The 23,570-nt window shown below is 38.2% G+C and overlaps 1 protein-coding gene across 5 annotated transcripts; it reads left to right on the forward strand.

Annotated features, from left to right (window-relative positions):
• The first annotated feature begins 202 nt into the window (after positions 1–202).
• LOC112555059 (centrosomal protein of 63 kDa-like) lies at positions 203–19,322 on the forward strand. Of its 5 annotated transcripts, none has more exons than XM_025223215.1 (20): positions 203–341; positions 1,252–1,414; positions 1,650–1,770; positions 2,192–2,260; positions 2,765–2,860; positions 6,367–6,510; positions 6,801–6,914; positions 9,075–9,209; positions 9,534–9,653; positions 10,378–10,523; positions 10,871–10,957; positions 12,559–12,603; positions 14,558–14,669; positions 14,989–15,051; positions 15,558–15,755; positions 15,951–16,070; positions 16,964–17,073; positions 17,423–17,590; positions 17,864–18,036; positions 18,425–19,322. In XM_025223215.1, exons 2-19 carry the CDS (start codon positions 1,368–1,370, stop codon positions 17,925–17,927), a joined length of 1,959 nt encoding a protein of 652 aa, XP_025079000.1. In that variant the 5' UTR covers positions 203–341; positions 1,252–1,367; the 3' UTR covers positions 17,928–18,036; positions 18,425–19,322. The 5 variants fall into 5 exon arrangements, with proteins under 5 accessions (XP_025079000.1, XP_025079003.1, XP_025079002.1 ...); XM_025223216.1 differs by having other exon boundaries at positions 204–341; positions 1,365–1,414; XM_025223218.1 differs by lacking the exon at positions 14,989–15,051.
• Positions 19,323–23,570: the final 4,248 nt, after the last annotated feature.

Genomic DNA, 23,570 nt, shown 5'->3' on the forward strand with positions numbered 1-23,570 from the left:
GGATTACTTTGGAGTCACCTCCCTTGGGAAACGGGAGTCCATTGACTCGTTTACGGTAGCGACGCGCGAATTCCAACTACTGTTTCATATTATTTTTATCTTCCTCAGAACAAATACGCTAGCCTTTTGAACTGTTTTGGAAATTTATACTTTTTCATGTTTTATTTCTAAAGAGTTCACACTGCATGCTCATGATATTTCTGTAACATGTCCCTCAGAAGAAATGATTATGGTGTCCAAGGCAATCAGGTACAGGCATGTTTGCCATCAACAGTGTTTCCTACGTCATCGATTATGTAGCTTCTGATTCGTAAACCACCTGTGTGTAATCCAACAAAAAGGTAAACAAAGATACATTATTTTCAACAAACTTGTAAAAATACTGATGCTAGATTTGCATTTTTTTTTAATTTTTGTTTTGTTTTGCCAAGAGTAGAAATCAATGATGATTTCATTGAGACCGCAGATAGTGTCTTATAATAGATAGTATCTGTCAGAACGAAAATTAACCGAAGCATGCGAAGAGTGTTGTGTTATATATACAGTTGGCACGGATGCTAGCATACTGTTTCAAAGATACTATTATTTAACAGACAAAACAAATAATAAGAATAATAGTAATAATGCATACATATTTGAAGTTTCCAAGACAAAATATCTTATACAGTTAATTACATTCTCTCCCTCCCGCTTTCCTTATCCCCTTTTAAGTTCCTTTTTGTGTCTTCTATAGTTGTCTTTAATGGCTTGTCTCTATAGTTGTTTCACCTTCTGTCCTTAAGTGTATTCTGTCCATGTCTTCTACTTGTCTTAAGCACTGAGAGCATAATTCATAAGGATGATTATGTGCTATATAAATCACATTATTAATTATTATTATTATCAAGTTCTGCTCATCCCACTCTACACCTGTTTCTTCCTCCCAAATTTACTAAATGATTTAGTCTTACTGTTACAATATTGAAACTTTTAGATACAAGGAAAAGTAAACATGAACTGGCTGTAAGTTCATTCATCAAGAGAATGATTTATTGAGAGATGGACACATCATCATTATCGTCATCAGCTGCTATAATGATTGCTATTGAATTATGCAGACTTTATCCTCAGAAAATATTATAAAATAAAATATGGTTGACATTCATTGGAAGAATTTTCTAACAGGGATTTTCGAATAGCTGCTTGATGTTTTGGTTAAGGGCCCACTTGATATTTGTCTTTCAGTTTTGATCTCTGTTTCTTGTGTTTTAGAATTGTTTTTAATGCGTACCTGTTACCATAGCAGTCTGTGCATGCTGCATTACTGAATGTGCAACGGTGGTAATGGACAAACTCCTGACTGACTTTTGATCTTGGCAATTCAGGGTATGGAGAGGTTATCATCTGTTTGGGCAGAGCTACAGAAAACCAACAAGTATGAATCATGTTTTATTTTTTGTCTATAATCTTAACAGTAATAATAATGAACATTTTTATGGCGCTTTTCTAAAGATTTGCTTATAATGTTTTACAGAAGTGATAAACAGACCTATCCACATAAATGGAATCACTGTATACCATTTACCCATATTTGTACACTAATTCACAATAAAATTAATACATTTTTGAGAATTTTTTGTGTTATTTGTCTGATACTTGCTACCTTGCAGACTACCCTCAAGTTCTTTAATGTCCACCTGCCAGACAGAGCTGCACGAACTGATGTACCAGCTGGACATAATGTTTTCATCCAAAAAACAGGAGTGGCTGCAGGAAGTGGAGGATTTGCAGGTAAACATGGCTGTTGATAATGGCTGTGGTAACGAGGATGATGAAATTTGTGGTTGATTATAGGACACTCATAGAGTTCATAAAAATCTGAAATACATGTATTAATAATAAAATAACTTCATAGTCATCATTTTAAATATACTGAATCCATGACTTATTTACCATGTATTGCTAATGTGTATTTAAGGTGTCACATGTATCAAGCTACAGCTTTCAATAGGAAGATACTATATAGCAACCAAATAAAAAGTTATCTCACTTGTCACAATTGTAGATTTATCTGTCCCCCCCCCCAAAAAAAATTCATTGCCTAATGTTTTTGAGAAAGATTTGGGGTGTGGTGAGATCTAATAATGTGTTCATGACATGGCAGGTATTTAAAACCTTAGCGCAATGTATGAGACTTGAAAACTGATTGCAGGTCCAGCTGCATTCGAAGGATCGAGAAATACGTTCTCAACGTACTGAATTAGAAATCAAGACAAGGGAGGTAAGTGTAATTCTGTTATCTGCACAGGTTACAGTCTGATAGTCATGAACTTTTCCTGTGTTTTAGTTTCCAGTGTCAGAATCAATTAAGACACCTGTAGGTCTGGGAGGCACCAGAAATTCACAGCATTCTCTTGCTGTGTCTTGATGATGTGCAAAATGCTTATGGCAGTTTATTGTCACTTTGAAACAGCAAGTATTTTTTTTTTTATGAAGTTATGCTTGTTTTTTTGTTTGGGAAGAAGTTGAAGGGATGGGGTAAGTGCGGAGGGAGGGGGGAGGTCAAGACAAGGCAGTGAGGACTACGCTGAAGCCTGCTATTTGATCATAACAAGTACACAATTTATACGTTTCATGCCCCATTCCTTTGAATGGTCCAGCAAGAATGTCCTCAATTGCTGGAAAATGTTGGACCCATTTTAAGATGCCCTTGTACCTCTGTGGTCTCAGGTATTGATGAATCAAACTTTTATATAGGTAGTTTACAAAGATGATTTATTTGCAGATTGAAGACATGAAAAATCAGTTGGAGGGAGTAAACAAGACTCAGAAAGCCATTGTGAGCGAATATGAAGAACAACTGTCAAAACTGCAAGGAGAGGTGAAGTATCTCCCTAGACAGATTTATCATCTCATGTTAGATTAAATCTTTAAAATGTGTATAATGACAAATGCTTCTTGATGTAGATTTTTCGTATGGGACACATTACTTATGGGAGAAAGGGGAATGTATTTTTTTTTTTTTTTTATAAAAACAAAAATTACTTTTGGTACCTACGCATTGTTGGATGAAACCTCTCTTCCTGTGATAGGCACTGTCAGGGCCGCCGAGAGCCAGCCCGGGCCCCGGGACAGACGACCTCTCCGGGCCCCTTGTACTTGTAATCGTAAATTATTTTCCCAGTATATAATGTATGTTTACAATTCGAATCTCAATATCTACACTTCATTCAGTAACGAAATATAGACTGCAAACAGTAGGACAAGTGCACTAGGATCTACATCACTACTTGAACATAAAGTTGTTTACATGCGAGTGGTTAGTAAATGAGGACAAATGATGTTAAAGGATCAGACTTGTAGCACCCCGCTCCACAGACACCCCCCCAGCCCTTAGTAAGGACTGTTACGTCAGCAGCGATGTCAAAACCTCGACAGATTAGAACAACGGTAGAGGTATCACATCGCCTTTTGTTCTAAGTGCTGCGAGTTTGTACTAAGCTCACTGACGTGCAAGGAAATGTTCTCTATGTAAGTGATTTATACTTCTACATGTAAAGAGAAAGAACAGAAGAAGTAAATGCCTAAACAAGTCTTCATCGAGTGTCGTTAATAACCTCATTAAAAAAGTGTTTGCTGCGACGAAAGTCCCTTCCTATATTATTCCTTTAGCAAAACCGCACGCGCGCGCGCACACATACACACAATAACTACCCACACGCATGCAGTTACACGTAAACAAATATCTGAACTGAACTGTCGCCTTCAGACTCTTTAAAGCAGAAATTTTGAATTCATCCAACTTTTTACGAAGCATAAACTCGGTCGACTTCAACCGCCATCAGTCACTAGCCGTTAAAATACGTGTTGAGTTTTAGAAGACAAAGCAACTGTTTTAAAGACTAGTTAGCTAGTAAGTGTTAATACTTTTAATATTTAAGGAGATTAGAAAGTTTTGTAAAAATGACAGAAAAATAGAAATGTTTAGCATATTTTAGCTGAATCGTAATAGTTCCTACAACAAAGTTATACAGTACTAATATTGTCATTTTACCTGTTGACTAAAAACTTTATGAGCTTTTCTCACAAACTTCATTATTGTCAGTCAATTTGAGACGCTAGTCACTCTCATTGACACTGATGTTCCTGCCTTGTCAAATGCTATTTGCCAATAAACTCGATTATTATACTGTATGGTAGTGTTACGACTGTAGCGGTAACTTGGCTCGTTTAAAGATCTGAAAATCTGCGGTGTCACACTTTCCTGTACAAAGTCACTTCAGTCATCCGTTGAACAGAGGAATAGAACATGTATACAGCGGCTCACACTGTAATATTTCTCAGTATTATTTCAATGTTCAACAACTCAACGTTATAACCACATAATCAGCGGACTGCCACACAGGCTACTTACATTCTCTTACTTCCAACTCAGAAAAAATCGAATAACGACCACCTAGGTCTACCCTAGCTTTTTTTATAGATCCCTTCTAAAATGCTAAAAATACAAAATAAAAAAAATATTAAAAAATATATAAAAAATTAAGATGCAGTACGCCCTGACCTTGACATCGCCACTTCCGCCAAGGCCCCGTCAAACTAAGAATACTCAATTTCGTAACAGAGTCGACTAGCGACAGGATGCAGGTGCGCGGATGTGGTTGGGAGGGGTGGAGGATGAAGAGGCGAGGGGGAGAATGAGAGGAGACAACTGACTGACAAGTAACTTGAGCAAATAAAGCCGTTTGTACGAACCCTCGCTACTATGCCACTTTTGCTCGGTCCCGGTAGGTGGCATAGTAGCGAGATTTGACTGTATACAGCACCATATATGACAGCTTCCTTGAAGACAACTAGCGCACAATCAGAAAGATTCCGAGGTGGCTTTGGGGGACAGATGGTGGGTAGATAGTATCTCCTTTTTACCGCGGGCTTTGTCGGCAAAGAGCAAAAGAAGGTCGGAGGCCGATGTGTTAGTACAGGGCGATGCTGGTACATCGCCGGAGGTCGTGCGATCGTCCCACACCTTTAGTTACAGTAGTCAGAGTCCTCCCCTTTCCGGTGACATAACTCTCCTCCCTACCTCTATCCGGGCCATCCACCCACCGTGCGAACACTGTCTCTACACTTAAATTACCTTTCTCATGCTAGCCTCCTCTTTATCATCCTCCTCCAGCTCCAAACTTCCTGCGACACCACCGTGATCAATTTATAAGTCTAATATTTGCGGGACGGCAGTTTTTAAAATGTTTTGCAATAATGTGTTCTATTTTGCTGGCTGCGATAGTATTACAAGATAAAATAGTCTCATTGTATCAAGGATCTACTGTGTAGACTAATGTAGTTGTTTGTTTGGTGATGGAGATACGGTTAAAAAAAGTCTCAGTGTTGCTTAGTAACTACGAAAAAAAGCAGCCTTGATGTCTCTCGCTTACAGGCTGCAGCGCCAGGGGCGGGCCCCCACCATGTCGGTTCACAGAGTGGCCACACATCAGTAACATACCTGCCTGATCTCCACTGTTAATTCCGATTTGCTTGCAGGGCCCGCCCCCTCCTCCACCCCACCCTTCCCCGTAGTGGCACCTGTAGCCAGCAATCTCATGGCACGAACGTTCTTCATGGCAGTTCACACGCGATAAAATCTTTGGTGTCCAGCGGCCGTCGCCTCTTGGCTTGTCCAGCGAGAATATGATACCCGCTGACTACACTTCTCACGACAGGCCCCAGTACCCCGAAATTGTATTCTACAGACTTGAAACTCAACTTCTGCATGTGTAATGCTTGGGTGTTCTAACCCTGATGTTTGACCTTTCTTTAAAAGAAAAAGAAAAGGAGAAGAAGAAAAAAATCCACTGACCAAGGCCGGGCCCCCTTGACAGCCGCGGGCCCGGGTACACCAGACCCCCCTGTCCCCCCCTCTCGTCAGGCCTGAGCACTGTCTGCATTGTTGTATCAATCATCTTTTATTGAGATTCCTTTTCATTTGTCTTTCTTTGCTGCAATTTGCACATTAATTGCTGCTTGAGCAGATGATAAGCTGTCATGAGCCAGTTGCTGAAACAGGGTACTTCCTGTTTTTTTTTCTTAGCTGGATTTATATTTGCTGAACAGACTTTATGTGTAATATCACTCTTAAACTGTGAAACATGTGCCATTTTTATATTTATTATTCTGGTAGGGAGATGCAGTTGTCTTAATTATTATGCACATTTCTTACGTTTTATTTGTCCTGTCTGTGCCACATTCTGTACACTTTGTATTTATGCTAGTTTTTTAATTATACATCATGTTGATATTTTCATCATCAACATCAGTGATGTAACAAGACAAAGCATTCTTCCGATGAAATGAAAAGTGATAAACAAGAATGGGTGGTATCTACTTCAGGTTCAAAAAGTACAAAAAGAATATGAGAAACTGTACAAACAACATCAACGCTACCGCAGAGATCTGCAGCGTAAAAAAACCCAAGTGCTAGAAGAGAAGAAGGAAAGCATGGAGGAACTCAGCAGTATGAAAGAGAAGTTAGCGGTGAGATGATGTTTTGTGACATACCCTCTTTTTTTAAGTTGTAAACATGAACTTATAATAAAAAATTGCAGTGTTTTTTAAGAATGTCCTTGAAAAAAAATATTCTGTGGTGGCATGCAAGACATTTACAGTTTTGTTGTTTGTAGGTGCTTTCTCATTTTTCCCCCACTTATATAACTAGTATTATATTTTTACATTGATTCCGACAAATACTTTTATCCAAAACTTATAAATGAAAATCTGGCATCAAAAGTTTTCTTTATTTTGGGAAAGAAACCTGTGTGTTTCAGGAATACGAGTCAAAAGAGGTTGAATGGAAACTTCAGAGTAAAAACCATCAGCAAGAGATTGAGATGCTGGAGGCCCAGAAGAGAACATTGTTAGAAAAATGTGAACTTATCAAGGTCTGTGTCTATGTGGGGCATGCTTGAATGCACTTAAGTGTGGAATTACTAGGCTACTATTTATTCTGATGCTTTAGGATAAATGAATAGCAACTCTGTTCCCTCATCATCAGCTCTACATTTTTTCTGGTGCTTATTCAGTATTTTGCATTAACTGTTTTTAAGTTTGACTATGAGATACTCTTGGTCAGTTGACTGAATGGAAATAGGTGTATGCTTAGTGGTTGTTGTGTGTCCCTGCGCATGTGGGTGTGTAGGCATAAGATGTATATAAAAAAAATATGTTGTCAGCACCTTGAGCTCCTAATTCAAGGGAAGGTATGTGCAAGGTTCTTGATTAGTAAGAAGTTTGAAACACTTTGATGATATTAGTCATTAGTTTATTCCTTGTTTCTCCTTGAGGAGCATAAGGCCACAACAACACCTCGCCAACGAACCCGGTTTTGGGCCGCCCTCCACAGTTGGGCCTATATGATTCTGACATCCTTTGCCTTGCTCTCTACTGTTCTTTTCCAAGTCTGCTTTGGTCTTCCAACTCTCTTCTTCTGAGGGTTCATCAGTGCCTGCTTAGCAATTGTGTCAGCTGGTTTGCACAGGGTGTGACCAATCCAGCCCCATTTGCACTTTTTTATGTCTTTGGCTCGTGGCATTCTGGTTGGTTCTTTTCCACAAGCTGCTGTTGGAGATCTTTTCAGGCCATCTTATTCCAAGAATATGACATAGGCAGCAGGTTGGTAAAGGTCTGGAGCTTGTTATTGATGGTGTTTGTCACTCTCCAGGTTTCAAAGCCATACAGTAGAACTGCCTTGACATTGGTGTTGAAGATGCTGGTCTTACTGCAGAAGGCTAATGCTCAGGAGTTCAAGATGGGGCGTAGGCTCTTGAAAGCATGCCTAGCCTTGTTGATGCAGCTTTTGATGTCATCGTCTACTCCACCGTCCTTGTTGACAATGCTCCCCGGATATGTGAAGCAATCTGTTTCCAGGATGTTCTCTCCTTGAAGTTGGATTGGAATTTCCTGCTTGTTGTTGATTCTCATCACTTCGGTCTTCTTTCTGTTGACCTTTAAGCCAGTCTTCTCCACTTCCTCTGCTAGCTTAGTTTAATTTGCGCATGTTGTTGCCGATGAGATAGGAGACCAATGTCATCTGCAAAGTCCAGGTCCCCTAGCTGTTTGGTGAAGGTCCACTGGATACTGTTGTTATCTTGGGTTGTCTTGCGCATAATCCAGTCTGTGACCATCAGGAAGATTGTTGGTGATAATATGCAACCTTGTCTTATGCCAATCTTCATTATGAAAGGTTTAGTGAGTTTGCTGTTGTGGATAACATGGCAGGACGAGTCTTTGTACAACTGCTGGATAATGTTTATGAGCTTAGGTGGAATGCTTTAGTGGATCATCATTCTCTAGATGGCATCCCTATCTACACTGTTAAATGCCTTCTTAAGGTCCACAAAAGTTATATAGAGGGAGGACTGCCTCTCAGTAGACTGCTCAGTTATGACACGGAGGGTGGCAATGTGATCAGTGTATGACCTATCCTGGCAAAACCCTGCTTGTTCTAGCCTCAGTCTCTTGTCTAGTGCCTTCAGTCTCTCTTGAATTACCCTTGTCAGGACTTTGCTGGGATGGACAGCAGCATGATCCCCTGCCAGTTGTTGCAATAGGAGAAGTCTCCTTTCTTTGGTAACTTGACCAGGTGGCCTAGTTTCCAGTCTGTTGGTACTAGCTTTTGTTCTCGGATTTTGTGTAGGAGGGGATGTAAAATTGTTGCTGTTGTTTTTGGGTCTGCCTTTCATGCTTCTGGGGGTATGCCATCCAGGACTTCTGCTTTGCCACTTTTCATGCTTTTTATAGCTTTGATGATTTCTGTCTTAGTGGGAGGGCTGGTGTTGAAATGAAGTTATCCAGTTGCTTGTGGTATGTCAGGTAAGAATGGTGGATGAGGTCAGTTCAAAATCTCTTCAAAGTGTTGGTATTAGTTGTATAGAACATACACTATACAGACTCTCTTTCTCTATGCCATAGCCATGTTGTTTATGCTTCTCTGTGTCTGCTTGTGCATCTGCTGGAATGGTTTGTGGGGAGGCAGAGTGCAGGTTAGAGTTGAGAAACAGATGATATTAAACACTGCATGTATATACAGACTTGTATTTCAGCAACAGGCACAGACATACCAGGCCCAGATAGGCCGGCGGCGGGAGATGCAACATTCTTCAGAAGACAGTTTGAAATCTCAGATTGTGCAGTTAGAGTTGAAGGTTGAAAGTGCAACGCAGACACTTGCCACTCAGGTATCAAACTTGTAAAACAAGAATAATTGACTTGCTGCTGTTTCTAAGTTGACAACATCTCTTGAGTGTTTGCTAATGGCTGCAGTTGACATTTAATGCGTGGAAGGTGCAACTCAATTCGCCGCTTTTTTCTTTTTCTTTTTTTTTCTTTTTTTTTTTTTAAGAGGGGGGAAAGGGATTTGTGGTGGTAGCATGTCTAGCTTGTGGCATCAGAAGTGCCTCGTATTTTATCTCGACATTTTATACTTTGAAATACTTTGTGATAATTAATAAAATAAACTGTTTTGATAATGGGATCTGTACACCATTTGTGCTTGTCAACAGAAGGAAAAGATTGAGAAGCTGAAGCATTCTCTAGAAACTACAATGGCCAGTCACAAACAGACAATGTCCGATAATGAGAAGCTGCTGGATGATCTTCAAAAGGCAAATGAGACAATCCAAGTATGTGCTACACCTTTGGCACATGATGTACTTACTTAGTTACAAGTTTGTGGAAGGCATTAGCCATTTTTGTGGGTGGTTGTTGGGAACAGTCCGGTGGTGCAAGGGTTAGTGCCTGTCACCAATGCAGTGAAGGTTGGTGGTCCTGGATTCAGCAATCCTCTTGGGCAGCCTGTTCATTCTTCTCATATGACATCTGTTTACAGGGCTGGCTGCCATGCCATGCCATGCCATGATTATAGCCTTAGTTGCTGGCTTGGTGTAAAACACCAACATACCCACCCTTTGCCTTTCTTTAAAAGTTTTGGGCCGCATCTTTTTACTACTTTCTAAATCAACAAAAAAGATTAGTGATAACAGTTTTATTTTAGGATTGATTGTAGTTGATGTTAATTTGCTTTTTGCTGAACTTCATATTTTACAAAATAAAATGTTTAAATCTTAAATCTTGCTAACAACAGCAAACATAGATGCGAATGGGTGAGTAGGTGCGTGAATGAACATGTGCATCCAACTTTTCACATATATATATATATGCTGAAATCAGTACAGCAAACATTTTTCCTTGTATTCTAATATATTCCATGTGAAAAGTTTCTGTGTCTGCACACACAGAAATTTTGCATTTTGTGCCCGCCCTAGCGATAGATGTACAAATACATATATATATATACACAAGATCTAGATGTCTTTTCTGGATATTACAAGCCTTCTTTTTTTTCAGATGCTAGAAGAGAGGATAGTTCAGCTGGAAAGAGAATGCCGCACAAAATCAGAGTTACTTGCAGTCGCCCAGGAAGATCTTCACCAATACTCAACAGACTTGACACGGATGGAAAAAACAATGGATGCTAAAGACAGTGTCATCAAGTATGCTCATGTCTCATTTATTATGCAGTGCTTTTATATTTTGTCATTGAAAATGAGAAGCTAACACAAGCAAGCAGTCATTATTTTCTATCACCTCCCATGGTACTTGAAAAAAGCACTTGCATCAGCAAGTCACCATTTGCCAGTCCTTCAGTGCATGCATGTATTATTACTCCTCAAGGAGCATAGGGCCGCAACAGTCCTTCAGTTAAGAGATTTAAAAGTTTGTTCCTCTTCTTATAATATAGAATAATATATATAAATATGGTAAACTATACATTTGTTTAATTTGAGGTTTTTTGTTTTGGGTTTTATTTTAACGAGAATTGTTTACATCTGTTATTCAGGCAGTTGGGTGATACGCTGGATCATGAGGAATCAGAAAAAGTAAAGAAACTGAAGGACGCTTTGCAGAGTGCCCGAGATGACTTAAAGTGAGCAAAAGTCAAGACTTAATTATATTAATGACCAATTGATAATGCATATCATGCTCAAAAGATTCCTTTCATATCACTTGTTAATGCCTCAAACATAAAATCGCAAGGAGAACCACAAATTGTGAGAAATTAAATACAAACTTCATTGCCCGTTTAAATCTCCATTTGGGTGGTGGCATCATGGCTGATACAAGTTGGTCAAAAAAATACTAAATCTCAAAAGTCCAGATGTCGAAACTATTGTCAATGTTGAATGCACAGGAAAACATAGTGGTGGAATACATGTTCCCAAAGGATTCATCGTTGAGAAGACAATGGATCAACTTCAGCTTCGCTGCACCTACACAGTACTCTGTTGCATGCAAACGCTTCTTTGGTCCTGGATGTTTTCCACTAACATATATGCTGAAGAAGCAAGAGGGTTTTGGGGTACTGCAGAAGTATCTTCCTATATTGATAAATATTCTTCAAAGTTAACTTTTCAAGTCACAATATTACAACTCTGGCCAGTGACACTATGTTTTTAGTAACATGCATACAGTAAATGATGAAAATATGCAACAGCATTCCCTAAAATATATCTCTACTTTTCCTCTTTTTAAATTTGTGCGGGCAAAAGTCTCTCTTTTTCATAGTTATTTACACCAACAGCAGTATGAGCAACTCTGTCTTTGCAAATGTGCAAGTCAGTTCCAATGGTAAATTTTCAAATTTGAGGCTTTAATGACAGTAGTTAGACAAACTTAAATTGTAATAGTCACCTGCAGCTTGCAAAGTTTGACAAAATGCTTACCATGTGGTATTGTGAAGTCATTCTTTGTTGTCTACTGCCTAAGTATATTGTGTTTGGAGTTTTGAACCTTCACAGTCCTTAGGTTCAAACATGTAAGGTTCAATACCTTCAAGGATAGAAAACAGCGTTTCACGGTTGTCTTTCCTATGAGAGCACAATAAATGAAGATTGTGTGATGAACCCAATGTATTGCGCCACCCTCTGGCCATTATATGCTTATCGAGACAGTGCGAGAGATGCCACTGGTTGTGACTTTACACATGGGAGCAAGATTTTGCAGGACTTGCTGACTATAGTTGCATATCGTCAACTTTGAAATCAGATAATAAATAAACCGCTGTGTTTCAGGCGCTGAAATTTACAAAGCATTTTTATATTATTTCTACCTAATAGAATCTGTTTATAACTTTGACCGATTGGGTAGGTCTTTAATCATTTGATTTCTGATGTTCACTGTCTTTTTTTTTTCTTTTTTTGTCCTTGTTTGTGATTCTTATCTTTCATTTTTATATTGCCAAACGTAGTTTGTTTGTCCACCCCTTTGAAAGGTTTAAAGATATTGTAGAGGCCAAAATTAAGTTTTACTAGGTGAGAGGACAAAATTTAGCATGTTCTTTCGGAGCTGTCACAGAACATTGCTGCTTGCTGTAAGGTTATAATTAAGGAATAGCATGAAAATTTACTTATAGGTGGAAATAGTGAGTTTTACATGCTTTGAATGTAACTGATGTTAGTTTCACATAAAAAGCAGTTTGTGGGTTCAGATTCCATACTTTTGAAAGTTAAGCTGTTTGCCATCTTGCAGCTTCTGGTTTTATCAAATGAAGAAGTGGGGCCCAGAATACGACCAGTAAGCACTTGTAACACCATCAGACCATCAGGAAAGGGAAGCTATACAAACATTAGGTTCTGATAACTGAAACCGGCATTTAAGGTTTTATAACAAAGATCAATGCTGATGGTTAGATGTATGTGACATGTTTATTTTCTTGATGGATTCTTTGGTTGTGGTAGCTGATGGTGTTATGTGAATTTACTTTGCATGCTGCCTTTCCTTAATCAGCAAGTCACTTGTATGTCAGAGATTTTTTAGTCCAACTGTTAATTATGACACTTTATGCTTCCTTTGTTTGCCTGCATTCTTTCTAACCCCTCTTCTGTGGCTTTGTTGAGGTGCAGACATGAACAGTCAAACTTATTATTTCAGACCTATGACTAGTGCATAAGTTTCAGGGTAGTCTTTTGCTGTGAATTAATTTTTTTTTATTCACACATACGAAATATTTGTATTGGTATTGTTTGAAACTACATTTCATTCTATGTTTGTGGAGATGTATAGACTGTTGCATGAATGGTGAAGACAATATGTGACACAGCATGTTATGTTGTCATGTCACCTTATGTTGTGTTGTTTACTTACATTTGCTCCTCATATTTTATTTCTGTTGATTTATTTGTTGCTTATATTGTGGTTGTGTCTTTTACTGATATTAAACTTAAATTTATAAATAACACTTACCTTAGACTCATCCATTTTATTTTAATTCTATTATTATTAAAATGTGGAAATAATTTAGACACTTTTTTTAGTTTTTGAATATTCATAGAGGTTTTTTCCAAATGACTGAAGTTGTATATACATGTCCACTCTTCTGCATGTATACACAATCACATAAAGTTCATATTTTTGCTTTTGGTTTCAGGGTACTATCGTGTTTAACGAAAAAAAGACATCCATTTTGCTATATGCAAAGGAGAATCAAAAAGTGAAGGCAATTTTTAAACTGTGCAATAACACAAGAAGCTAGTGAAATGTAACATATATACATTGCCTGTTGGATAGTTTAACCATGCACAGTGCAACACTTGGCCTTTAGTCAACAGGCAGTCACACAGGCAGAAAAATAGACTCTCCATTGCAAGATTTGCATAATTGAAGAACATGCTATAGCATGCTTTCTTTAGGCAGAGGAAATGAAACTTGTTGAAATTAACTGTCAGATGTTTGTGCAGTATGGACATAGCACCATGAATCAACAAAAAGATATAGGAGTGGATAGAAGGGTTTAGAGAAGGAAGAAGAAGAGGTGTATCTTGCAAGGAGGGTCATTCTGGTCACCTATCAACATCACGCACTCAAGAGCACATTGACAGAGTGGATGCCTTGAATAGAGAAGACCGATAGATAACAGTGTCTCAACTGGCCGCACATTGGATATTGGCTATGGTCCATATTCACCATTATTCTTGATGCTTGAGATATAGGAAAGTCATCTCTGATCTACTGAAGGAGGTGCTGCACTATCATAGATTCACCTCAGATTATGAAGTAAAGGAAGCAGTGCTTACTTGACTTCAGGAACAGCTGAAAAATTTCTCTGCATGAATACAGAAGCTACAATACAACATTTTGCATGAGGAGTGTGAAAAAAATGATATGTTCAATTGCCCACAATTACTTCTATTAAAGCCTTTGAAGGTGTTTAGCCTGTACTTCTCGATTCTCCTTTGTATATCTTTTCATGCATGTATATACATAGATATGTTGTCCTTCCTCGTACCAAAATGTTTTTAGAAAATGTTAAATAAAGATGTTAATCATCATTCTTTATATACTTTTATGTATTTTGTCTGTAGTGTTCATTTTCTGTATCAGCCTTCTTAAATCCTTCACATGGATTGAAATATTCATGCATAGGTATTACTTGATCTTGCACTTATCAATATGGTAGAGCAAAAAAAAAAAAAGTTTCATTATTGATCATCTTTCAGTTCAGCTTACACAGAATCTTTTCTTTGTCCAGCATTTCCAAGCAAAACATGATGCAAATGGAACAGAAATTATCAGCCAGTTCTAACCAGCTGGACTTCGTGAAGCAAGAACAGGAATCTGTGAGACAGAGATTAAAGGACAAGGTATTTTACCTCATAGGTTTAGTATTGTCACGGTCGGTATCATCACGCAGCAATTTTTTTTTCTGTTTTGACCATCTCCTTTACTTCTCACTGCCTTATCTTTTCCAACTGCTCTTGATACCTATTCCTGACCACTGAGGGAGTTTTCTGTGCCACAAGGGTATGGAACCAGTGCTCCTTTATGTTTGGACACCAGTGCTGTAACTACTCGAAGGTGGGGATTGGGGGTACACCTCTAATTATTAGGATAGAGAATCTAAAGCTAATCCTTTCTTTTTCAATACCATAAATTCCAGATATTATTTTCTTTCATTGTCAGGAAAAGGAACTTAATCACACCCAGAATACAGAAGTGCAGCAGCTACGTACTGAAATAAAACAGGTGCTTTTTTTTTTTCTTGAGCCTTGAAAATTTATTTCATCACAAGTGAATGTTGAATGAAAGCACTCAGGTTTTCTATCCAAAACAAAGGGAGACTTCTTCTCTTATACAAAGATTTGTTTTAACAGAAAGATGACTTAAGAGCTGGAAAAATTGTCACTTTTGGAAAATCATGATACACATTTTGTGATCAGTGAAGCAGCCATATTAAGGATACTTTTCCAGATTCGTGCAAAAGATTCAAATGTTCATAGATTTGTGTTTGAAAAGCACTTGTTTTTGTTTTCCCAATTATTTCTTTTGCATCTTAAAATGCTAGCATCATGGGGCCATTCTTTTATTCACATATTGTATCTTCTATTTGTCTAGCTGTATGATTATTTCCAACATTATGGGATTTTTTGTTGTTGTTTTTTTTTTCTTTTCACTAGGATGTGGTAAATACCTGTCTATATTATTATTTGTCTTTTGATATTTTACACTGTTGGTTCTGCTGATCTCTTCAGCTGCAGGACAAGCTGAATGTCGTCAGTGAGTCACATCGTGTTGAAATAGGATCCTTGCAGAAGATACTTGCTGAACTGACCGTAGAGCTGAACCAGAGTAATAAAGCGATCACTGTAATGGGTGACAGATCCTCGGAACTGGAGAGAAGCGTGCAAGAAGAGATCAAAATGCGGGAGAAAAAAGTAGCAGAGTTAAAGGTAAGATGTAAGGTCACATCAGGCAGGACCTGCAGAACTGTGAATGCTGGGCAGCATGTATTGATAACTCACATGTGAGTTGCAGTTGTGGGAGAATCTCAGATTTCAGATATATCTAGCAAAATAGGGTATCCATCTTAAGAGCCAGAGAATGAAGCCTAACCTTGATGTTGATGTATTCCTTCAACTCTTTAGGTTGCACAGCTTCTGGTTGAAGCCCTACGGGCCGAAAACCATCACTTACGCCAAGAGCTTCTACATTCTTTTCCATCCAATGAAAATGCAGTTAACCAGCACACGCTTACAGACCTCCAGGTAAGTTTCTTTCAGTTCAGAATTTATTGAGAGATTCATTTTGAATATTTTTTATTTTGGAAAAGCTGAACTTTAAGGTGATAGGCTAATCAATTCTAATAATTCCAGAAGCATTTGTAGTATATTCCTGTAACCAAATGAAGGGATAATCTTGTTTCCATCTTGCTGATCTCCCCTTCCTTGGTCATGGAAATGCAGCCTAGTCAGTTTACATTCAGTGGTGCTCAGCCTTTTCTCGCATGAGGGCCACACTGGACATGATATAAAATCTCGCCGGCCAGAACATGGCGGTTTTACTAGAATCATGACATTAAAAACGAAATTATGTTGTGTCTGGTTAAAATAAGCGGGACGGATGAGGCACCTTTGTAGGCCACATCTTGCCCATGGACTGTAGGTTGGGCACCCCTGGTTTACACACAAGGTGAATGAGGGAACGTGGGGCAGAGAATTAAGAAAAAGAAAGCACCAAAGTTCATTTCCCCTTTGGAAATGGAATCTTTAAACAAAGTTACAAAATATTTGAAACTGATCTTTGGTTTCTAGGATTTGTTTTTCTCTTAATTTAGATGTCACTTGTTTACCTTCAGTGGCACCTTTATTACTTTTTCCAGCTTTAAGGCATTTGGGGGAAAAGCACTTAAATAAGTGTTAATGTATGGTCGGGTGTGTGGTTTATATATATATAAGCATAGTCACTCATGCATTTAGCTGCATTTATGCTTGTGCTTAGTTAAAGCTCCTTATCTGGCAGTAACACTTCACATTCCATTTCTTCAAATTTACTCTGAATTATTTGGAAGAAATTGCATTAACTGCATAATAAACTTTGTTAGCAATAACTTCTTTTGCATCAAGAAGTGAAGAGGCACTAATTCATATTTTCATGCCAGGAGCAGAATCTGAAGATGCAGTGTGAACTTAGTGCTCTGCGTAACAGCATAGGGGATATTGAATTCTTTGTTCGCCGCCAGCGTAATTCTGCTACAGAATTGAACAACAGGTTTGTTTCTGTAAACATCAGTAAGCAGATTCTAGTTTCTGGTCCATAGCTATAGCTGTGTGTTGACGAAGGTGATGTGTGGAAAAACAATACCTAGCAAAAATATTTGCAGAATTTTAATGTTAAATTGTTTAATTATATGTAGTGAGAATAATGAGAATTGGGGAAAGTGTCATAGCCTCATGAGTAGTGTGCTTTTTTACTTCAGAGCTGAAATTTGACGCTTTCCTCCCAAAACATGGCTACAGCTGCTATTGATATTAAACCGTTTATCTTACCTTTCACAGGACAGTTGCTAAATGTCTTTGTTCCAAATAACACCGCTCATTTATTTATTTTGGCTGTGTAGTTCATTTACTGGTCAATCTGACACACTACGGGAGAAGCACCCAGGGACAGAGGAGTTCGAGTTCTTAGAGACTGGCATTAAGCAGTGCAATGACCAGCTGCAGTTCCTGGAAGCCCAGAAAGCTCGGCTAGAAGCCCACAATGGGTCAGAGCTCTCGCATAAGTCTCTGTAAGTAATTCTTTTTTCTTTTTTGGGTAGCTGCAAGGTTTCAGAACATAGCCACTTTTATTAAATTCATTAAATGCTTTGCCAGTTCTCCCTGGGTGGTGGAGTCATTTAAATATGTAGTTGTACTAGGTTTCTCTGCCTGTGCATGCCTTTCTAATCCTCTTTCTAGTGTTTTTCTGTCTCTTTGTGCATGTGTGCATACGTGCGTGTGTGGATCTCTCTATGTCTAAAACATACTTTATGTATTAAAACAAAAAATAATTTCTATTGCAGGCATAGCAGCAGAAGAAAACCGTCTGAAGGAGGCTCGTGCTCGGACTATGCAGACTCATCTTGATGACAGTCAGGCAACGATCCTGGGATCAAAGGCTATGTCCATAGCGAGTGATCAGCAGAACTCGCAGGTGGAGAGACTACAGCTCAGCATCGGTAGTTCTGATGAAGAGGTGGGTGAGAGTATGTAAGAGTTAAGTGTGACCAAGAAACTATTGATTCGGCAAGCAAGTGTACATTGCACAGCTGCTAGGCTTGAGGGATATTGTAGTATGAAAGTGTTGAGATGAAGGAAATTTTTTACTGTGAAATTTATTTGTCTTGTATTTCAATATATTTCTTCATTCTAACCATTATTCTCTTCTGTGGTTTATCTATACTGTAGAGTTAGTAGGGAGATTTCGGCGTCAATTTTTTAATATAAATAGATCAAAGCTTTCTGTGTTATGTCTGTGACTGCACGTGGTTTAAATTAAGTAATGAAAATAGTTTTATCCTGACAAAAAAAAGAAAAGAAAGAAAACAGCACATTTTTACATGTATTTTTCCTCATCTTCCCAGTTTGCTGACACAATAGAAGATATTGCCAATGCCTTCTATGATCAGGAGACTCAGAGAGCTCAAAAGCTGGAGGAGCTTCTGGACAGACACATTGATACTTTTCAACAGACTTTGTAGTCTTTGTAGTCTGACTACATTGTACATTGATATTTAATCTTCTTTTTTTTTCTTCTTCTGTTGGTGATGCTACTGCATTTGCTGTTGTTAATTTTTTTTTTCTCAAATGTGTGTGAAAGCAATATTTGTGTAGGCATACATTAGAAAAGTGAATAACCTATCCAAGACTAAACCTGATCTGCTCAAATAATATGCCATGAATGATTGTGTGCTTGGTTTTCTTCATGTAAAGAGGACATTATTTTTCAAAACTGTGATAAGTTAAAAGGACAGGAGAGTCTTGTTAAATACTACATCTGGAGTCAGTATGGGCTGCAAGGGAAAGGTCTATGATGGCATAAAACTGTCTACCATTGCACCATTCTTTGTAACCTGTTATCTTGGAAATTAAATCTCATCTTTTTGCTGGCCAAAGGTCTTAATACTGTTTCTCTTATCTTTGCATTACACCTGTTTTCTTTTAAATATTAAAAAAAAAAAAAATTCTTAAGAGCTTTCACCTTCTCTCATAATATGCATGTAGGGAAACTTTCTCATCTTCTGTTTTACATAACAGCATGCCATTCTGATTGTACTAAATTATAGTATCCAATTATTCTGTGGTACACACAACAGGGATCCCAGAGATCCACAGTAAAAGAGTCGCAGCATTTTGGGGCATGATACGGGAACAAGATACTTATATTTCTTTTTTAGTGTTTGTAACATTGGTGTACTCGGTTTGATTTTCAGCATGGCATCATTATGCTGATTGTTCTTTGGTAAACTGCTTTTGTTCCCATTTGACTGTCTTCTCCACTATGTCATCTAAACATACGATGGTGTGCATGAGCTAACTCAGATAAGAACTTAAACTTTCTTAAGTATAAAAATAAGTATGCATAAAATTACTAAAATACACCAAGTACAGAATGTTCAAACTGCCAAATAGGTTATACATTCACGCAAAATACTTTTTGGCAATCCATGAAAAAAAAAAATGGTTTTGGCGAGTCATCAAAAAAAAAAATGTTTTCTCTTAGTTGAGAATACTCATAGCCTTGGCCTAGGTACATGTCAATGAAATGTTCAAAGCGAGAAATATTTTAGTCCAGCAAATTCTAACAGGGCACACCAGTATCAGTGAAGGTAAGTGCAATGATAGTGCCCTTAAATAAAGATGGCTTTTACCGCCACCTAGCTATTGTACCGAAAAGCATCAGGCTGTTCCAAGGTAATGTGAGCAGTGATAGTGTATCTTTGTTGCTCACCAAAAAAAATGTAAGCAAGATTAAAGAAAAGTAATCATTTAATTTTTTTTTCAGCTCGTGGTGAGTCAACTACTGTTAGATGTAATCTCAAACATGATCGATCTTGTCCATTTCCCACCAATATTTACCTTTGGCAACGGAAATCCATTTTTCTTTGTGTGCTTGATAAGCCAGGCTCAACAAACACTGTTATCAGGGAGTGTTCAAACTGCTAAGGAAGTTTGTCAGATATTGCTTTACGGTAATTTCGGGTGTACGGGTTAATCGAGTTCTCAGCGTGATCCTGGCTCTAAATTTCTTTCCTCCTAAAATTCATTTATGTCACTGAATTTTTTTTATTACCGCAATAAAAATAATGGTCAAGGTCTTTGAATGTGTGTGTGGCTGAGAGAGAGAGAAATGACCTTTATTTGAAAAGTTCACAACCTTTCATATTTGATTAAACCTACAGGCTTATTTTGTTTGCTAAGGATGCATAATTAATTACATGTGAATTTATACTAATGAAAGTCTGCAACATACACCTCTACATCAACATGCTAGCACCCCACCACCCCTACCCTAACATACTCTGCACGCTCACCCCTCTTCCCCCCTCTACCCCAAAACCCTATCTCGACATATACATCTGCTCACTGTGGTATACGTGACGTAATCTCCTACTGGCAGTTGGCAACCATTACCACTAAGACAAAGTTTTCCAGGTGGAGTGAAAGTCGAGCATGGTTAATTATATTCATGACCTCTGTCTTGACCTCTGTGTCATAAATAAGTTTATACTTGTGCACACCTATAATTTACATGCTGACATGCAACTGATTTAATTTAATATGATTTTTAACTTGAGGCACATATCTACAACTGTATTCCTCTAACAGAAATGTACAATGTGATGTTTTATTGAAAATGTATGATGCAATCTTTCTTAAAGTGTATTTATCAGAAGATAATTACATGCTGTGTGCATTTTTTTCCCGACCCATTGAGATAGCAAGATAACTCTACACTAGTGTCACAGGAAGGTCTAAACTAACAAACCACAAAGCAAAGATGCCACTTTTTGTCCTGGATGTTAAGATAGATGTGATAAGTTTTTATTATGTTTATTTAAATGCATTTTTATATTAAGTTATATTCAGTTTACACAGTCTCTATTCTGAATTTATGTAATACTTTTTAGAGTGAAATCATGATTCTAGTTCAGAAGTTTAAAATGATTGCTTAAGTTGCTAAAATACCTGGAAGCTTCAGTTAGGGCAGAAGGCTTTAATGTTTGAGGCTCTACCTGGCCAATGACCGAAAATTATTCCTGCATAACCAGCAGAGAAAAAAAAGGTGGTGGAAGGAGTGTTGGTTTCTGCCTTCCTCGTCCTGTATCTTAGGCATGGTGAACCACTTCCAAAAGCTCCCCGCCCTCTCCTATAACCTGGACTCGGACGTAGACAAGTGCAAAAATTAAGTTAATATAATTTTTATAATAAAAAAACCGGTATGCATAGGCTCGTTTATTGTAGAATATACCCTTGACTGAAATTCTCAAAACGAGACTGAAAGACTTCCTGTGCACACTAGGATATAGTGAACCTGCTCCGACATGAGTGACGTCTGTGTGCCTTGCGGGTGGTTGGTGTCCATCGACACGAGAACTAGTGTTGACTTCTGCTGCCAATACCCTTGCAAATATTTGGACTGGGAACTGCACGACCCTTCGGTTCAGCCGTACTACCTACCCTATGTCACGTAGTCCAGAAGTTAATTCTGTTACGGGTGGGGATAAAGGGCTAATCTGGTGTGAAACTACTAGCTAACCGACTTGATTGTGCTTGCCCTTGCAGATATGTTTTAAAAAAAACCTGAGTATAGCTTTAAAAAAAAGTTCATATACGATACAGTACGCCTTCGATACACACTGCCTAAATAACCTATTTGTAACATCATCATAAAGTTGACAACAATTTGAATGCTTATAGATACAGAGGTGTTTAGTAACATATTTTTTTCTTTATATTTTGTTTTAAAATTCATCGAACCATCTCGTTTTACTCGGATTTTTTCTGTGCTGCAACACTTCCTGCTGTTTTTGTTTTTGTTTTTTTTAATTATTATTATTATTGCGTTGTTTGCTTTGATCAACTCCGTGGTGACTGTCTTGGCGTATACAGCATCCTCGCCCCTCAACCCCTCCCGTGCTTTCTTTGCCACTCCATAGCTTCTGTCCGTCAAAGAACTGTTAAATCTCTTTAACGTTTCCGTGTCACCCCTTACCCCCAACACACACAATCTCCACTCACTCACCTTATAACCATGCTTTTCCTTGTCATCGAGTTGGTTCACACGTATTTTGGGCGGGTTATTTTTTCCCTCCAATATTTATGTTTCGATTTTGTTAATTCTCAGATCGAGGACTGTCACACGTTATCAACGACATTTACTTTAATTAATTATTTTTTAAGTGGGGAACTTTGTTTTGTTTTCTGTTTGATTCCTATTTCTTTCCTATTTTTATTTCTATATTTTTACAATTCTACTCACAGTTTCGTCATATCTAATACTCTTTTATTGGATTTTTTTAAAGCTGCATGGTCTTTTTTTTAAGAATGACTGTTTAATAATCAGGTTTAGGGTAATCCTTGCAGCTTCATACATGTTAATTGTCAATGTTTTTAACTGTCGGAAATAAAAAGATAGAATGACAACACATTTTATTAATTGAAACTAAATGAAAAACTGGCCTATCAACTAAAGTAAAAAGTACTGTTATACTTTATAATGGAGGGAGTGGTTATTGTTTACAACCCAACTTGAAAGAATGTTCGATTAAGCGGACTTCAAAACCGTAAATCAATAACCGATATCACTGTAATAAAACTTGAGTGGATTGAAACCGAAACAAAAATAAAGTGAGTAGCACAGAGAAAAGTGCTCGCAAAATCGAGACAATTTCCAGCGAACAATTTGTTATAGAGTGGAGCTAGAAATGTTCTGTAATGGCGTAACATGAAAGTGCGCCTTGCACACTTCCGTTTCCGGTTCCGGCAGAAATTTCGCTGTAATGGCCGATCGTGTGTCAGGAGACTTCGATCGCGCTAGGTGAGCAGATGCCTGCTAAGTTCGACGGTTTGTGTCTGGAAATGGCGAAAAGTGTCTAGCGTTCGTCGATTCTCGCTTCCCGCTATATTTCAGGTTTCTTTGCTTCAAAACAACTTTTGCAGAATGTCACTCCCTCCAAATACATGATTCTGCGCCCTTCAAACCATCTTTAGGAATCGAGATACAGGTCCAAGACAGCCAGCACAGAACTTTCGTCGCTGCCCTAGATATAGGAAACTGTATTTAGCAGAGGCATCCTAGCCTGGCGCCGTAGTTATCAAGCGAGAGTAAGTTGTTGCCCTGCGACAATATGGGAAAACTCGAGGAAAAACATCTTGTTTCCAAAATTATAAACGGTTTACAGATCCCACAGCTGTTATTTTACCCTGGAGCTTTAGTTATAAAGTGGTTTCAAGGGTATCATAGGTATCATAGGGTAAAGAAGCATTAAGCATTGTCTGCGGGGTCTGGGACACCGCTTTATAACTTTGGAAACAAGACGCTTTTCCTCGAATTCCATATTTTGTTCCAGGGGAAACGGACTTACTCTCGTTTCGTAACTACAATTCTTGGTTATTAGTGCAGAGTAGAGGGTAGCTGGTTCGAGGCTTGCCTGTGCTCGTGACCTGAAAACGCCCATCTGGAATGAGCAACTGATTTATCGGGAAAGACCAGAACCCAACTCTGGA

The sequence above is a fragment of the Pomacea canaliculata genome, linkage group LG14 (assembly GCF_003073045.1).
Source record: "Pomacea canaliculata isolate SZHN2017 linkage group LG14, ASM307304v1, whole genome shotgun sequence".
Classification (NCBI taxonomy): Eukaryota; Metazoa; Mollusca; class Gastropoda; order Architaenioglossa; family Ampullariidae; genus Pomacea; species Pomacea canaliculata.

Excerpts from the sequence above, each read along its gene's own strand:
- LOC112555059 (XM_025223215.1), top strand. The coding sequence starts at position 1,368 with ATGGAGAGGTTATCATCTGTTTGGGCAGAGCTACAGAAAACCAACAA. Across the intron at positions 15,756-15,950 it reads AAAAAGTAGCAGAGTTAAAG|GTTGCACAGCTTCTGGTTGA; the intron begins GTAAGATGTAAG and ends TCAACTCTTTAG. Across the intron at positions 16,071-16,963 it reads ACACGCTTACAGACCTCCAG|GAGCAGAATCTGAAGATGCA; the intron begins GTAAGTTTCTTT and ends TTTTCATGCCAG.